The 20,112-nt window shown below is 38.6% G+C and overlaps 1 protein-coding gene across 1 annotated transcript in view; it reads right to left on the minus strand.

Moving 5' to 3' along the window:
- Positions 1-17,762, minus strand: part of LOC137290359 (3',5'-cyclic-AMP phosphodiesterase 4C-like) — a 374,490-nt gene extending 356,728 nt beyond the window's left edge. The window contains exon 1 of the mRNA XM_067821234.1: positions 16,308-17,762. Within this exon, the coding sequence (XP_067677335.1) occupies positions 16,308-16,396 (89 nt within the window). The 5' untranslated portion in view covers positions 16,397-17,762. The remainder of the gene's footprint in view (positions 1-16,307) is intronic.
- Positions 17,763-20,112: the final 2,350 nt, after the last annotated feature.

Below are 20,112 nucleotides of genomic sequence, written 5' to 3' on the forward strand. Positions count from 1 at the left end.
CACTTTTCATGGTGATGATGATTGCATTTATATTTAGCTTGCATATCATTCACCTGTTAGCTCATCACACTGAACACCCAGGTTTGATTTCCCCCGATCTGGAACAATGTGTGAGTCCCATTGCTGGTGTCTTTCACTGACACATTGCCATAAACAGCGTAAAACCACATTCTCTCTCTGTCACGTCACCTTCATGAAATGTGCAAGCAGACCAAGCAGTTATTAGGGACATCAACATTCAAACTCTTGTTCACCATTTCCTGACATGAACAAGGGACATAACTCTGTACAGGAGCTGCAGCAACCAAAGAACATGATACCCTAGATATGTGGATCAGTCAGGTATTGTACCAGGAACTTGAACAAAGAAGTGTGCATCTGCATGGTTCCCTCAAACCAGACAGCAATCAGTCAAATAAAACACTCAGGCACTGGAGCTGTACCAAAGCAGATAATCGTCAGCAGAACAACAATAGCACCCAAACTAAACACATTCCAAACATTGGTTTGTAGTTACTGTGTAATATATCTCCCATTTAACAATTGAAAATATGTGACTCAGTCAAAACAAAAATGTGTTTCCAAGCCCTAAGTTTTGGATGGGAAATTCAGCAGTAAGTTGGAACAACACTTCACTTGATATATAGTGTCATTGAATTCTCTTTCTTTCTATTGTAGGCTTTTCCAATCATTAAAACTTGAAGAATAAATTATTGCGAAAATTTATTCCTTGTGTATATGTAACCATTGATTGAACTCATTCCTGGTCCAACTGAAGTACGCTGACAACAACTCTAAATATGATTAGTTGACATCAGATAGTATCAAAGGGAACGATGAAATTATGGTGCCTGAGAACTGATTGCTATAAATTCAGCAAAGGTTTACTATTTATTGATGTGTGCATGCTGTGTACATTCATGTACTGACTTTACTTCTACCTCTAGAAGTATATGATTAAGTGAGTGAGTGATTGAGTGAGTTTAGTTTTATGTCACACTCAGCAATATATATATGCAGTCTATAACTATCACACAATCCTGTGATCAACAGCATGAGCATCAATCTGCACAACTGGAAACCAATGACATGTGTCAGCTGATGATGTGTGTCAACCGAGTCAGCAAGTCTCACCACCTGATCCCATTACTGACATCACAAGAAGCAAGGGTTATTGAAGACCAATATTCTGACACAGACATTCACGGTTAGGAAATATGATTAAATGAATGAAAGACAAAACATACCACATGAATGAACAAACGAATTAATGGCAAAAAATCCATATGTATGAATGAATGAATGAAAGAATGAATCAATCAATCAATAATAATACAAACTTCATGAATTGTTCATCAATTCATTGACCCTAAACATCAGTGACATCACTGATAAAACACAAACCAATCCTATTATTAGCCCATCAGAAAACTCATATCCATAAGTGAACATCATATATACTCCCAGGCAAAAGTCACTAGTGTAAACGTAGCCACTTTCTTCAGTTTACTTTACAACACTAGACTGCACAAAATTCCATGCTCCATAAAGGCACTGTTTACACAGGAACTGAAATTTTGACACTAAAATGTAGCTGTTCACATGTACGATATTTGTGAATCTAGTCTTGAGCAATTTGATGCATGATCCTCATGCACATGCATAAAGTTTGCAGTTGGTTCCCCAAAGTTAGTGGAAAATTCATCTTTGATGGAACCATACATATATATGGAACCATACATATATACACGACATATAGTTGATTGTTTTGAGTCTTAACTTTTGAAAGCAAGTAAAGTTGCAACAAACATTGATAATCAAATGTCACTAAATCCTCTGCAATTTATATTCACTGTGATACACTATATTTTTCAAACAACAGACATGTATTGTGTATTTATAATTAAGAGCATGAATGAAACAAAAGGCAGATGGTTGTACCTCCTTTAATTAACGCCTCAACAAGCCGATGAGAATCCAAGCAACACAACACCCCCTACAACCTATAACTGTCAAAGACCCGTCTCCACAGATTGGATGGACAGGTCTCGTCACTGTGCTGATTGCATGTCATGGTATCCTAGCTGCATGGATTATTAATCAATAACTCAATATTTGCATACAAGTGCATGTAGCTGGATAATATTGAGTTCAATGTTAAACAACTAACACACCAACAAACACCTCCGATGGATATTTATGACTGTCATTGTTGTGACATCAATAACAACTGAGCGGCCAGCTGCATGTCTCTATATATATAGAAAGTTTTAACACAAATATGATTGATTCAAACATACAACAGACTCCTCTGTTCATTTCATTATATGATTCATCCATAATTCTCAATATGAAACCACATAGGTGTGAAGCCCTTTTCTGGTGTCCCTTGCAGTGATATTGTTCGAATATTGCCTAAAGCGACATAAAATCCAACTCATGCAATATGAGACAATCTAACTGAAACAGACTTTCATCACAATGAACATTTTGTTCATCTTTTTCAGGAAAGTCGGCTTGAAAACTAATTGAAAATTGAAATACAGCTAATGTTCATCCGAACTTTCTAGTTTGTTTCACCATGTATGGACCCCTATGTCTTCCCTTCTGCTCAGCACTTCAATAAAAAATCAACCATAATGAAAAAAGTCCAGATTTTCCTCAGGTTTCTTCATCATCCTGGGATTTCTTTTCAAATGAAAAATATATTTGTTAAAATCACAATTCTGTATTTTCAGACAGCCTGTTATAATAAAAGTCACAACTTGCGTTACAGATTGTAAATGTGTAGATTAACAGCTAGTCTCTGAAATGAACATATTTTACTGAAAAAACGTTCATAGTGAAAAAAAATAGTATAATGAAATGGAGCCATGAAATCTAGACTTGCCACATTTTCTAGACTTGCATGAGCTTTCTTGGATATATATACTTCAGGGTCTGTACGACAGACTAGTAAATGTGTGTCAGTGAGAGATACCACTGACTCTCGTAGTCTCATTGTATCCGTCTCAACAATCACCACAACAGCTTGAATCAGTAGATCATAATACCTGCTCTTTTCACACCTGCTTGGCACTGCAGGGTATTTATTCTGGTCTTTCTGGCATATTCTAATAAATATTCCCATGTCACAAGGAATAGGTGAAAAGTTTATCTATTTGATTGACACATCTTCCTTTGAAACAAATAATAATAAAAAAACCACCTCAATCCACATTTTAATGACTTTCATATAAAAAGTGTTCACTGCTCAAAATTCATTTCTGCATTTTGTATGACACAAAGAAACATGATTTGTCACTAAACTATCTGCTACTGTGTCTATTAGGACCATTTCATTGTGACAATCAGCCCAGTTAAATAAGTACACCAATGTCACCATGATATCTATTTTCATACAGTGAACAAACATTCTTGATTATCACTACCCAGCAGCTCAACGAAATCCGATCAGCTCCCCCATGCAAACACCCCCACCCCCCAACCACCCCTACACTCCCCTACCCTCCTAACAACATCTACACTCTATTTCCCCAGCAGTTCACTCACCCTACAGCGTAACAAATGTGTACGGACATAGATACCTACAGTTTAACAACCCCGTTTATTGGCTTCCAACAGGGGCCAGTGTGGGCTAAGGCCACACACATCAATGAAGTGTCGCGCTGATGAAGTCGTTAGTTTTTGACCTGGGCAGGTTACACCAGCTGTCAAGTCATCGTTAAACTGTTTCTGATGAGATCACTTGTCCACGATAGCCTTGACAACAACAGACCAAATGCTGCTCTTTACCATAATGAGGTGATAGTCAACAATCTGTTAGGCTAGAGACATCATGCAGCCATTATTGGCTTGTTGGCTGTCAGTCATCAAGGTGGCGTTTGTCATCACTGATGGCCAGGTGTTTTATTGGTGTGTTGATCTGTCCAGGTGTGTAGTGCAGGCGTGTTGATGGGTCCAGATATGTAGTACAGGTGTGGTGATGTGTCCAGATATGTAATACAGGTGTGGTGATGAGTCAAGGTGTGTCAATGTGTCCAGGTGTATCAAAATAATATTTTTATCCATTCATTCACCTTTCTTCACTCACTCACCTATCCCCCACTCATCCATTTACAATACACTCACTTTCTCACTAATCACTCACCAATCAATTCCCTTGCTTACTCTCCATCTCTGTCACCCATATGCCCACCCACTTGCTTGCTATTACACACACATATCCCCACATACTGTCACTTAATCTGTCATTTAACAAGAGGCAATGGCACTCATCTGTTCAAAATATTAGCTTTACCTCCTAACAAATATTTAAATCAAAATATCTGGTGTTGATACACAGCTACTATACACACCTAGCCAGGAAGGTTATAAATCAGATCTTGTCTGACTGACAGCTTGACTTGTGGAATAAAGGAAACACTCTCCTCAACAGCTGAATAGCGGGCTACAAAAAGATAATCTCTATTCTGACAAGTGATCTTTCCCTAAATCCATGTTCCACTTCACAGTACACCAAGCAGTACAGGATCTGTAGCCAATTTTACAGACAGAAACCATAAATCGTGCCGTCTGCTCGCACTATGAGGCACACTGTTTTCTTTCATCAAACACAGGCAGGTTCAATTCCATATTGGGGTGCAGATTCCCATTTTGACGGTACCAAGTTTGGGTAGAGGTGTTTTCAAGTGTTGTCTATGGAGCACCCTCAATACTCTACGACATGGCTTCATGCTACTTACATCTCAGTTCCAAAACAAATCAACATCACAAAGAACAGAGTTGGGGAACATCTAAAGAGTTTGGTTCAACACTTAATACTGTGTCAGTTAGTATTCCACTATTCTTTCACTCTAGAACTTTAACACAACAGTTCCACCAAACACAAACGTTACAAGGAAGAGTGTTTGGAAATGTCTAAATAGCTGGACTCAACACTCGTGGTGTCAGTTAGTATGGAGTAGCTACCACAATACTTTCACTCTACCAGTTTAACACTACTGTCACAGTTCAACCACACATCAACATTGTGAGGAAAGGACTACCAAGTTCAGCTTAACTTAAATAGTGTTTTATAATATACTTTCTGTCAGTACTATTTGTCTAGGTCTCAGACATTCTCACTTTGGTGAAACATATTCAAACCACAGTGCAAACATTCAACATGAACCACAGGGTCCTGACAAGCCTAAGCGATGCAACTCTGAACAGCTGATTGTGGTGCTGTAGTTACTGGGTGTTTTTTCGGTCAATGCTGATGTCTGTCTCTGGGCCACAGCTTTTAAATGATACACACAAACATTACTCTTCCACTGTCTTCTCATAGCACTTACGTTGGGGAAGTAATTAGTGTTGCGCGATAGATCAATGGACGCTCACATATAAACAGCATCAGCAGACATTGTTAGTGTGATGAGACATACATTGTAAGTTCCTGGTATAATCTTTGTTCCACAAAGACAACCTTGAAGAAGGGTGCAAAATAACAACTGGTCTGCTAGCCTGTGGCTAGTAAGAATCCAGCTGGGCCGGTACATCTCAACAGTCACTGTCCGAACTGGCTAGTAAAATTTAATGTGGCCATTTTGGAAACATAACACTCTCTCCGACTTGTCTGAGCATGAACAAAATATTTCGGACATTTTTTTTCTTATTTGTTTTGATGGTATTTTTTCGTATATGTTTTGATGGTATTTTTTCTTATTTAGCCTTTTTGTAATCTTGTGCTTAGTTTCTTCATTCAAATTTTGGATTAGTGAATTATTTTGTGGGCTGGTAACTTTGCAGCCCATATGGCCAGTGAAATTTGGAAACTATTTTGCACACTTATGTGAAGTGACGTTCACTGTACATTAAACTTTGCAAGTTCTTGGTGTGATATTCTCATGAAAAAATCCTATTGTGATGTTCATTCATTGAAATAATTCACATGTTCATGGGATGACATTTCTAATAATATTGTGAGAAGTTCAATCCATGACATATATCATCAAGTTCCTGATGTTCACAAACCACTCATCAGATGGTAGGTGACCAGATGGTGGACACACTAACACATGCAGACACCTAGTTGCAGGTATAGTAACATGTAGTAACATTGGACAAAATACTGTGACTGGGACTCAGTTCATTCAGCTGCAAATGGGTACCTTGTGGGGATGAGGCTGTGTGATAACTCACTGCGCCTGGCAGTATGCATGAGCATAATACTCCCAATGGAGGTGAATCAAAAAGAATGGAAGACTAAATATCCTATAATGAAAATAAGAAACAATAAATGATAACTACAATTTCAAATCTGACATGGTGACCGACTTTTTAAGTTAAATGTATTCCCAGTACCTCATACTAGCCTGTAATGTTTAATCCAAATCATAATGAAGCCTAGAAGATATTAACATTTCGTCTACATCTCAAACAGGTGTCCAGCTGCTCACTATATAGTAAGGACAGGTTCCATTTCCTAGAGGTGCAAGTTATGACTGCTATACATACAGCTTATAGCTATCAGTTGCCTGGAATACTACTTAAACCAGTATAGATCTTATGTATAAATCTTTATCAGACATACGAGGCAAATAACAAATCTGAAAAATATCAAAACTTGCATCTGTTACCTGTACATTTTCAAAAATTGGGTAATGAATATACACACACACACACATCACACACACATCACACACACACATATACATATATACATATATTCATTATATGATATATATTATATCTTGCATCTGTTATTTGTTCCATTTAAAAATGATTCAGATTTGTTATTTGCCTCATATGTCTGATAAAGATTTATACACAGTATTTATACAATGGGACAGACAACAGATGCAAGATATAGTATGTATGTGTGTGTGCGTGCGTGCGTGTGTCTTCGTATGTATGTATGTATGTATGTATGTATGTAGATATGTATGTATGTATGTATTATGTATGTATGTGTGTGTGTGTGTGTGTGTGTGTGTGTGTGTGTGTGTGTGTGTGTGTGTGTGTGTGTGTGTGTGTGTGTGTGTGTACATATGTACGTACGTATGTATGTCTGTATGTATTTATTTTCATTACATAATTTAAAAATGGGACAGGTAACAGATGCAATTTTTGATATTTTTCAGATTTGTTATTTGCCTCGTATGTCTGATTAAGATTTATACATAAGATTTATACTGGTTTAAGTAGTATTCTAGCCACCTCATAACTATGAGCTGTATGAATAGATTGGGTAATGAAAATATATATATCACCTGAGTGGTGGAGAAAATGACATTTTGACAGGAATATGTTGCTTTTAATTCATACATGTACTGTCTGTAAAATCTCTTTCTAGCTTCTGTCAACACCCAGATGAAAATCCACACACCTATTACTAACTAAACAAACATTTTTATACAGTGGCTTTTACAATGCTTTAGTCGGACCAAGTAATATGTCATGAGACTTGAAGACATTGTTGTCATGAAATTTGTTGTAGAGTAGTGATGTCATCAGTGATGACATCATAATCAAATGACATCATAAATCTCTTTGCCATTGAAGCTGGTTACCTCACAGTGTACACACAAGTCAAGGTTGTCATTGTAAAGTACTAACTGAAAATGAAACAATTGTAAGAATGAGTTTGGATGATATATAGTGCTAATTGTTATTTTTCTTTATCAAAAATTATCAACAACTGTCGATAAAACTTTAAACTCCTTCGCACGGTTTAGAGTCTTTGTTTCTAGACTGCTATGTTGATCAATTGGTTATAGGAAGGTACCAGTGTGACATACTCTATGGGCCCCAGGTACAGCCCCACAGTATAGGCAGACAGCTTAATATGTGTGGTGGACCAAACCAGAATGAGATCAAAGGGACAGACTAAATGACATTAAGCAGAAATATGAAAAAAATATATATTTATCTATAAAACAAATCCAAACTGAGCCCAGAAAAATTGATGTACTAGAACTGAAGCAATCTACACTTGTTGTTCTAGACTATGGGATATTTCAGTCAACAATTATATTGTTGAGTCCTTGTGGTTGGAACGCATGTAGCTCAAAGATCCACTGTAGTTCCAGAGATTGGGATGCTCGGGAAGTTTTGTGATGATATCAAGCTTGAGATCACTCTTGCCGTGATGTTCCAACATGAAATGTAATGCGACAGGTTTGTCACGCCTATGTATGATATCAGCATAATGTTCTGATAGTTGGATTCTGAAACATTCTTTGGTTTTGCTTGCATATTGTTTCTTGCAGTGTTTGCAAGTATACTACGTGGCATGTTTGACAAGTGCAGCTTTTTTTTGTTGAAGACCTTATTCATGAGAGAAGTTGTGAAGGTGTTGACAAAGTTGACAATTTGACTGCTGATTTGTGGTAATTGCCTAGGGTAGGTCAGACTATCCCTGACCACTGACCCTGGCTACTTAATTAATTAACTAGATTCTGGAAAACCAACTTCCTACAGATGGTTTCAACATGAAGCCTTGCAATAACTAATTATGAGTTACACATTTCTGCTTCTCTACAATGCAAGTCTGATAGCTAATTACCTTCACTAATATCAGACAGCTGGTTGTGGGTGGGATGAGGCTGCTGCGAGAAGACGGCTGTCCATCTTCAATCAGTTACCACAAGATGACACTCAACAAAGAGCTGCATGTTGCTGACTCGTCATCTGAATACTGTCGCTCATGGTCTTCAGCAACAGGAAAACTGGATGTCAACAGTCCACTACAGCATGGAGGAGACTGGATGTTAACAGTCCACTTCAGCACGGAAAAGACTGGATGTTAACAGTCCACTTCAGCATGGAGAAGACTGGATGCTAACAGTCCACTTCAGCATGGAGAAGATTGGATGTTAACAGTCCGTTAACAGTGCACTTCAGCATGGAGAAGACTGGATGTTAACAGTCCACTTCAGCATGGAGAAGACTGGATGCTAACAGTCCACTTCAGCATGGAGAAGATTGGATGTTAACAGTCCGTTAACAGTCCACTTCAGCATGGAGGAGATTGGATATAACAAAAGAGCAGGTGTCAACAATCCAGCATGTGTGTCTATAACAGTACTTCAGTATTAACACAAACCATCACTTCTGTGGATAGAGAAATTTAATTTCTTTGAGAAGCATTTTTAAGTCTGAGCACTGAGAAAGAATAACAATATATCGATGAACACCTTTCATGTTACAGAAGATAACTCGGTGCAGGTTCTGACAGTCTTCAGAGTTTATCAATTGCTCAATAACGTACAATGAAACCCTGCCCCCACTTGTTCATCTACAATGTTATTCTCCTTTAGAGGCTGTTATCCTTGTTACAGAGATGTATCCTTCAATACTGTTTTCAACACAGTTTCTGAAGATCTGGATAAACCTTGGTCTTCAGCAACCCATGCATGTTGTAAAGTAAAGTGACTGGGTGGTCAAGCTCGTTGACCTGGTTGATTCATGTCATATCCCAATTGTGTAGATCGATGCTCATACTGTTAATCTCTGTATTGCTGGTCCAGGCTTGAATCTACACATTACATATCATTCCTAACATTCTCAATCCTGTCACACCACATGTCCACTGCTATTCCCAACAGTGTCACACCTTACATCCTCCACTATTCCCTACACAGTCACACCTTACATCCTCCACTATTCCCTACACAGTCACACCTTCCATCCTCCACTATTCCCTACACTGTCACACCTTACATCCTCCACTATTCCCAACACTGTCACACCTTACATCCTCCACTATTCCCTACACTGTCACACCTTACACCTTACATCCTCCACTATTCCCTACACAGTCACACCTTACATCCTCCACTATTCCCTACACAGTCACACCTTACATCCTCCACTATTCCCTACACAGTCACACCTTACATCCTCCACTATTCCCTACACAGTCACACCTTCCATCCTCCACTATTCCCTACACAGTCACACCTTACATCCTCCACTATTCCCTACACAGTCACACCTTACATCCTCCACTATTCCCTACACTGTCACACCTTACACCTTACATCCTCCACTATTCCCTACACTGTCACACCTTACACCCTCCACTATTCCCTACACTGTCACACCTTACACCTTACATCCTCCACTATTCCCTACACTGTCACACCTTACACCTTACATCCTCCACTATTCCCTACACTGTCACACCTTACACCTTACATCCTCCACTATTCCCTACACTGTCACACCTTACATCCTCCACTATTCCCTACACAGTCACACCTTACACCTTACATCCTCCACTATTCCCTACACAGTCACACCTTACATCCTCCACTATTCCCTACACAGTCACACCTTCCATCCTCCACTATTCCCTACACTGTCACACCTTACACCTTCCATCCTCCACTATTCCCTACACTGTCACACCTTACACCTTACATCCTCCACTATTCCCTACACTGTCACACCTTACACCTTACATCCTCCACTATTCCCTACACTGTCACACCTTACACCTTACATCCTCCACTATTCCCTACACAGTCACACCTTACATCCTCCACTATTCCCTACACTGTCACACCTTACACCTTACATCCTCCACTATTCCCTACACAGTCACACCTTACATCCTCCACTATTCCCTACACAGTCACACCTTCCATCCTCCACTATTCCTAACACTGTCACACCTTACACTATTCCTAATGCTGTCACACCTTACATCCACTGCTATTCCCAACACTGTCACACCTTACACCTAGCACTGTTCCTGACACTGTCATGCATGATGTTATGTCCACCATTGTTGACTGACTACACAATGCTCTACAACAAAGACCTACCTACGTCACAACATGTAATCCTATATCTCTACCGCCCCAGTTAATACGACCTGTAACACTGGGGGCACTGGGCTCACCAACTGGAGCATGGAAGCAGGACTAATACCGGAAATGCAAAACATTGTGACACTTAACACTTCCTTTTGATGAACACAAAGCATTCCTAGTGAGCACAATTGCAAAATATTCGGTAAATCCCTTTGAGACTACATGACAAATGACAAGCTGACGCTGTTTTCACCATTTGGGGGAAATATCCATTTCGATATTCACTCGTAACATTCTTGTATATTATATGTTGTATGTAACTGTATGCCTTATTTGACTTACTTTGAATTATTTGATGGGCATTTTAGAAGTTGAGGCGATGTGGAATGATGATAACTTTTTTATCCTGTGAAGTTCTGTATCCATAAATTTATGATAATTCTTCATCACCTCAAATTCTAAAATCCCCACCAAAGAAGTTACATGTCAACTACATGGAGACTTTAACAGAATAAAAAAGTTGTATATCCATGATCTACTTTTTCACAAAGACAACATGGATGAGTGAGTGAATGAGGCGGGTGGGTAGGTCGTTGGGTGAGTGAGTGACTGAGAGTGAGTGACCCTGACACAAATCCCAATCCAGTGATCAACAGCATGAGCTTCAATCTACACAATAGGGATATGATGCTATGTGCAAACCAAGTCAGCAAGCCTCACCGACTCTTAGTCGACTCTTATGACAAGCATGGGTTCCTGAAGACCAATTCTGACTCAAATCTTTACAAATCGGCACTCACAGGTGTAGAGCTAACAAACCTGGAGACAAATCAGAACAAAGCCCTGGCTCAAGTCTTTACAAGTTACCTCCCTCAAATAACAGGTGTACAATGACATATACGCCATAAGACTCAAGGTCAGTGACTACAGGTTCACAAAGGAGTACGCTGGTGTCAACAGTGCCAGTTTTGACATAGCAAGCTGGAGGCAACTCATATGATGATTTCTATAAAAGACCAGTGTGACGTGTTGTTGACATATCATCCCTGCTGGAAGCTCAGTGTTGTTACCAGTACAGTGATAGACATCCTCCAACGCCTATAAACTGCAGCATCAGCAACTTCACCCACCCCATCCCACATCTGGTTCTAGCTGTGCCTGAATCAGTAATACAAACAGTTCTTTGAGGGCCTGTATGACTTGGCTACCTGAGATCAATACATCCCCAATCAGCTGATCAGTTTACAGGGTTTTACTGACAGAGTCTGTTTGGGTCTCATAGCTCATGGCACAGAGATATCAGCATGCATACAACTATTGACGTATTTATGATCAATCAGTCATATCTATTGTAAATATCCTATTGACAGTTTAAAAGTGCCGGTGACAAATATCAATCAGTCATGTATGAATTAAAATGTCATTTGATAAAAATGATACAGCATCTTATAATTATGAAATTCGACGTCTTATGTACATGTCAATATGACATTTAACACTGTTTGTGCAGGTCGATATGACATATAACACAGTTTGTACATGTCAGGATGATATTAAACACTGTTTGTACAGGTTGATATGACATATAACACTGTTAGTACAAGTTGATGTGACATATAACACTGTACATGTCATGATGATATTAAACACTGTTGGTACAGGTTGATGTGACATACATGTATAACATTGTTTACACATGTCAAGATGATAACACTGTACAATATGATGTTTAACACATAGGTGTAAATATGATACTTAACACCCTTTGCACACATCAGTATGCTATGTAACACTGTTTGTACAGGTTGACATGACATTTAACACTGTTTGTACATGTTTATATGACTTTTAGCACTGTACATGTTCATATGACATTTAACACTGACTGTGCTTGTCAATATGACAATAAACACTGTTATTCTTTTCAATATGACAGTTAATATTGTTTGTACATGTCAGTATGGCATTCAAAAGTGTTCATACTTGTCAGTATGACATTAAACACTGATTATACAAGTTAGTATGAAATTCAACACTGTTTACACAAGTCAGTATGAAATTCAACACTGTTTATACTTGTCTATATGACATTCAACATAGTTTGTACATGTCAATTTGACATTCAACACTGGGCATGCGTGTCAATATGACATTCAAAATGTCTATATCGTATCAAAATCAGAATCCCACCTTCCATTGAATAAACTACACAACATGGCACACATTTGTGATGCTCTCGGACTAGACCATGATGCAGTGGGTAGAAAGCTGAAGAAATCAGAAAAAAAATCAGAATCCCACCTTCCACTGAATAAACTACACAACATGGCACACATTTGTGATGCTCTCGGACTAGACCATGATGCAGTGGGTAGAAAGCTGAAGAATTCCCAGGTGACATAAGCCTGGGTTATGGCCATGAGTAAGAAGGGCTTACAGTGGCTTGCTACAAATAAGCATGTGATATAATGAGAATTAACCAGCATTCACTGGGGCCAAATGTGGCCCAATCATCTAAGGCATGCTAGCACTGGGTTCAATTCCCAGTTTGCTGTCATGTTTCTGTGTTTGTCTGCATCATATCAGACTCATGGTAACAGCCAGAGACCAGCCTCACTTGCACACCACATAAGTACAATATATGAAGCCCATTTCTGGTTTGTCCCTTATCATGATATTGCTAGACTATTGCTAACAGAGGCGTAAAACAATATTCACTTATGACACTCTGCCCACATCAAACTGACGAGACATGATACAACTTAACTACAGATCAAAATGGTATTTAACCCAACTCACTCACTCATATAACTTCACCCTTAAATCAACCGAATAATGCCAAAACAATGTGTCAATGCCTGAAGTCAATGTTTACATGTATTTACAACCTTTCCCCCTCTCACTGGTCCTCATGTAATATTTATCGAGCACTTTAACCCAATGTTTGTTTTAGAAACACAATGAATCTTCCTGGTAGCAGAGAAAAAGAATTACACATCTCCCAGCACCTTCCATATGTCCCGAGTGAACACTACAGTGGTTTATTTATAGTTTGCACATCTACATTCAACAAAACACAGGCTGTTACAAAAGGATGTTTAATATTTCAACCACAAATATTTACTGCAAATTCAATAAAGTTTGTATTTGTCTTTGTATTTTATAGGAATATGCACATATATCAATGTCACAGAATTATCACACCTTCATCATGGATTAATAAAGATTTTTTTCTGTACAGAATGGTGAAAATGATTTATCTGTATCAGTGTTATTGTTGATGAAACTGTTGATTCCACAGAATATAGACAAAAATGGCTCATATATAAGTAAATGCCATTAACATAAAAATAAGACCTTAAAGCTTACCATAAATATTTATAAGAAAAATAAATAACAGCAAACAATTGTCACAAGATACCTTATCTGTGTGTCCTGTTTTATGTGAAATATATATTCAATAAATGGACATGCCACAATCAAACTGTCACTATCAGTGAGCCTCTGCGTTCCACAAACATTCATCAAAAGAACCAGGCACAATATTATTCATTACGTTTTGATGATTTGATAATAAGCTTCATAAGGAATTAACAGATTCACAAAGTAACCTGTCAGTTTACCTCTCCCTACCTATATTTCAAAATACTGGGATTCTCCAAATATCTTCAGCAGTATTACAAACACTCCATAACTGAGCGTGTGTTTGGAAGGATTATTCTGAAATAAGATTCCTTAACTGCTACGGTCCCTTCCTTTAATTTGTACAAGAAACTTTTGTGACGATGTATTGATGTTTCCTTATTCCAACACAATGAATTAGCTCTAAAGCACGATAAGACCCCTTGCCTGTGTGGCCTCGTGTGATATAACCTCATAATCAGCTTACTGGGCAATAACACTAGCAAACCAGGTATTCGGTTATGCTGGACAGAGGCCATTGTTAGTTGTTAATCTATTGACGTGGCCAAGTGGCCACGAAAGAATATAATCAGTTCTGAATATCTGATGAGGACTTTATAGCCAGAAAATCTAAAAAGTGCTGAAAATAAATAAAAAATTAACCACCGATAATCAGTGATATACCAGCTGTTGGTGAAGGGGTGAACTCACATACTTTCATTCAATTTTTGTTATTAGGCATACAAGTCAACAGACTCCCAATCTCCCAAGACAAACTTGCAGCTATACAACAACCAATTCAATATTTTGAATAATCCTTATGAATTCCATGGTCAGCAACACAAAAACAACAAAAATTGTAAAAATCAACTACCACCCTTGCGAAAAAAAAGCATGTTTCACAAGAAAAACTTATCAAGCAGATGATTGGAGTTGGTTAAAAAGAAAACAATTCACAATAAAAATAATACTATAACTTCTTAAATTCAGAAACAGACAAGGAATATTCAAACAAGATCTGCTTGCCATAAAAAATATCTGTAACATAAACCAGTGGCTAGCTAATGAGGATAGTTTGAGAAATTGAGTACCCTCAGTTTGTTTCTCAGGTGAGCATTTACTGTATTTGGAAATGAATTAACACAGTAATTAATATTAGCAAGTAAGTCACAGACATGTCGATCATGACATGGCAGACAATACAGAAATTGATAGATGACTATATCGGTACATCACTATAAAACCATGGTGATGATCCTGGCAACAGGAAAAACATTTATCAACCATTTAGCCAAGCTCATCACGTCTATCTTCAACTCAACCTCAGTAACATATATTAGAAATGGTTCATGTTCCTTTGATGAAGAAACCAATATCGACTGCTTGATTACATTAATTTGTTTTGCCAGAGAACTCAAGAACTTGAATAGAAATACATTTGATTAGAGAGGACATTCTGATCAGCTTGATCAGTCTTGCCATTAAGTCATATTTTATTCAACACATAGATTTTCTACAAAATTAGAAACTTCCTGGGTAAAAAATACCAGTGACTCTTTGTCATCATATCTTGATAATGAATGGGTGAGGCCACAGATTTTTTTCGCTAACTAACGCTAAACAGTACCTTCTATTAACATACTATCAGACATTTGTAACAGGCTGTAAGTGTATCACCGATGTACCATGTGTACTAGTTGTGTATCATGTGTACTAGTTATGTATCATGTGTACTAGTGTATGTGTACTAGTTGTGTATCATGTGTACTAGTGTATCATGTGTACTAGTTGTGTATCATGTGTACTAGTTATGTATCATGTGTACTAGTTGTGTATCATGTGTACTAGTTGTGTATCATGTGTACTAGTTATGTATCATGTGTACTAGTGTATCATGTGTACTAGTTGTGTATCATGTGTACTAGTGTATCGCATGTACTAGTGTATCATGTGTACTAGTTGTGTATCATGTGTACTAGTTATGTATCGCATGTACTAGTTATGTACCATGTGTACTAGTTATGTATCGCATGTACTAGTTATGTACCATGTGTACTAGTTATGTACCATGTGTATGAAATAGATATGCATTATGGTACTCACCGAACATTGGCTAAGGTGTGGCGCCGGTTCCGTAGACGTTGCAGTTGTTGTAGATGAAGGTCTTGAATGCTTCCAATTTCCCCCTGCATGCTGACAATTCAGTTCTTCTACACACAGTATATTCCAAATTATCCTTAAATGTAACACTATCTTGGTGATCAGTGTTTAGCTGTGAGCAAACCACAGTTATGAATGAATCGGCTGTGATTTACTCCTTGTCAGGTCAGTCTCCTGAGATATCAACACACCTGTCAGTTGCATATACAGGAACCACTCTACTGTTGCTTACTATGCATAAATTACAGAAAGACTTGAAAATATCACAACCATGAGAAACGTTTATGCCAGAATCTATCACGTTCCACTATAAACACACCCCTTACTGTACTCTTTACTTCATATTACATCAATAAACAATATAGTGTAAACAACAGCTAATGTGTTTATTTACAGAATCCTGTAGCACAAAGTTTGGTATTACGTGCTGACACTGTGAAGATCCACATGCAAATAGCAAGTTAACTATGAACAGGTGTGCCAGCTTCCTTACAGTGACAGCACCTTTAAGTTGAGGTATCCACTGGTCCACTGACAACACATTCACTGCCTAACAACATCCATTCAAGCATTGGCCATCCAATCCACAACTATGTCAGCGAGCTGCGAACAAGCAGTGGATATAAGACTGACCCTGCATCCACTGATTCTCCGACTCCTCCCTCCCTCGTGGGCAGTCCGTGAGTGACGGCAAATCCTCCACCAGATTCTCTGCCTCAACTGTAAGGATGGCACTCACAGCATTGAAGGAATGTATAGTACTACGCTGGGTCCGTATTGACTGGAGAGCTCCAAGCACATGCTGTTGGTTGTGTTTATGTTGTGTCGAGGTCATGTGAATGCGATTTACGGCCTCTGTGAAACACTACTGTGCTATCAGAGATTTTTTTTACAGTAGGCAGGTAAGCACAAACGGGTTATGGCAACAGGTCACTGAATATAATAAACATTATCTCACTTCTCAAACCTGCTGTCGTGGATGAATGAATGTGAAGGAAGAATGTATTCCACAGGCAGCAGACAGACTGAGACACAGTCAGCTCAATTACAATGGTATTGCTCCTTAGTAAAACACTGTATGCATTAACTCCTAGCGTGATAAACAGTGAACATTCCCATTCATTGATCGCTGGACGTATGACCGCTAGGAAGTGTTGCTTAAATAGCCTTTGAGTGGCAACACCAGTCTACGGCAGTGTGACGTTCATCACACACTACTCAAACAGACACAAAAGCTTGCCAAGTATACCTAAGACCATACAGGTAACACTTGTTACAGGTTTCAGGTAAACACAGGTAATTCTCGTTAAAGGTAGATCTTTCTGATAGTCATGGAACAACATACCATTTGAGGAAAGAAATCCTGTCTGGAGAATGAACACATTTTAATGTCCAGGTGACGTCAACATGAGGTAATTTACCTGCTGACAATCATCCTGACTGAACACAGCTGTACAGGTATGAGAATTACATTACACCTTGTTTATACTTACGGGTCTGTTTTGAACTTATTTACTTTGCACCTAAATTGAACAGTATGATATGAATAGCATACTATTACTGAAAATGTTACTTCCTTAATTGAGACAATTATCAAATTAACAATAAATTGAAATTCACCTTTTGAATGTTTCATACAATTCAATATTTTATTTCATACAGATTTTTTACGATGTCAAGCAAAGCCAACAAATTTTTTTCTTGCTGAAATGAATAATTATGAATAATTTTGCTGTGAATTAAATCAAGTTGTCATTTCACATGTCTCCAAATTAAATGAATGCACCTACACTTCATAAAATCCCCTCATGTATTTTGCTACCAGGAAACTTTACAATACACAAACATACAAATATACACATCCATATGGATTTCCATACATATCCAGGCAAGTCAAGGTAAACCAGTGGCCAAACACCTGTCAGGTAACTATTGCATTAACACACAGGTAAAACAGCTGTAGCCTCTTGACTTGAGCCGAGTAGAGAGGACCACCCTTCTCTACCGCCATACACACATCATCAATTACCCACAATTCCTCAGAGCTTGTTTTTCTCAGCTTCACGCATGCTATTATCTGTATGAAAGTTGTTGTCTGCGAGTAAATGGTGAAAGACACAGTGGTTGATGATGGTGAGGAGGCATGAACCATGTGTTTACACAGGATGTCTGCCAACATCAGGTAACTGTTCAAGCATGTCAGTGGGTGAAAAAAATTAATTTGCAACTAATCTGAAGATAATGTTTTGTAGAAGCTGACGAATTTGTGGTTAATGTTTTGGCTGAGTGAGTGGTTGAGTGGCTGAGTGAGTGAGTGGTTGCAGCTTGAGTGAGAGGTTGAGTGAGTGGTTGAGTGAGTGGTTGAGTGGCAGAGTGAGTGGTTGAGTGAGTGGTTGAATGGTAGAGTGAGTGGTTGAGTGGCTGAGTGAGTGAGTGGTTGAGTGAGTGGTTGAGTGAGTAGTTGGGTGGCAGAGTGAGTGGTTGAGTGAGTGGTTGAGTGGTTGAGTGAGTGGTTGAGTGGCTGAGTGAGTGGTAGAGTGAGTAGCTAAGTGAGTAAGTGAGTGGTTGAGTGAGTGGTTGAGTGAGTGGTTGAGTGGCTGAGTGAGTGGTAGAGTGGTAGAGTGGTAGAGTGAGTGGTTGAGTGAGTAGCTGAGTGGTTGAGTGAGTAGCTGAGTGAGTAGTTGAGTGTCTGAGTGAGTGATTGTGTGAGTAGCTGAGTGGTTGAGTGAGTAGCTAAGTGAGTAAGTGAGTGGTTGAGTGAGTGGTTGAGTGAGTGAAAGAGTAGCTGAGTGATTGAGTAGCTTAGTGGTTGAGTGAGTAGCTGAGTAGTTGAGTGATTGAGTGAGTAGCTGAGTGGTTGAGTGAGTAGCTGAGTGGTTGAGTGAGTAGCTGAGTGGTTGAGTGAGTTGTTGTGGGAGTGGTTGCTTGAGCGAGTGGATTTTTCACGCTTAATATCACACATAGTAATATTCCAATAAAATCTGATCTGTAAATAACCTGAACTGACAATCCAGTGATTGACATCATGAGCATCATTCTACACACTGAAATTCCAATGACATGTGTAAACCAAGTCAGCAAGACGGACCATCTGATCCCGTTACCTGCCTCTTGCCTCTCATGACCAGCTTGGGTTAATGAAGATCAATTCTAATCTGGTTCTTCATGGGTTTAGAGTGAGTGATAGAATTAAATGAGTAAAAGTGAGTGAAAGAGAAAGTGAGTACAAGAGCTAGTGAAATCCTAGAGAGAATGGGTGATACAAATAAAAGAAACTGTCCTGAAGACTCAAGAATTGTTTTAGCATACAAGTATTTTTCCCTACAAACTTACAATTTTAAAAGTGTGTAGGACCAAATCATTAAGTCATATAATTTCAAATAAATCATGCAGGTAATCAAGCTAGGTAAAATGATCGATGACCAAGGTATACCGCATCAAACCAATGTTTGATCTGCACAGAAATCACAACACAAGGCCATCACACACATGAAATCTGGAAAACCTAAACATGTCTGATCCAACACATCCTCCATGATGCAGGCCTGAGCTCATGACTAAACTTAAACTACGAGAAAAGATCTTTCTAAAACTCTCAAATGAAAGTCAAAGCCTTTATTCTTTCAGGCAGTGAGGAAATAAAACCTTCGTAAACTTGGTAAGCTTGTATTGATGTGTTCAAATCTTCTTGTTGAGTAAGTCTGACAAATTAAGAGTTTCAGGGGCTGTTTACCCTGTGGAGAGTGCA

Source organism: Haliotis asinina, chromosome 7, assembly GCF_037392515.1.
Source record: "Haliotis asinina isolate JCU_RB_2024 chromosome 7, JCU_Hal_asi_v2, whole genome shotgun sequence".
In the NCBI taxonomy this organism is placed as follows: Eukaryota; Metazoa; Mollusca; class Gastropoda; order Lepetellida; family Haliotidae; genus Haliotis; species Haliotis asinina.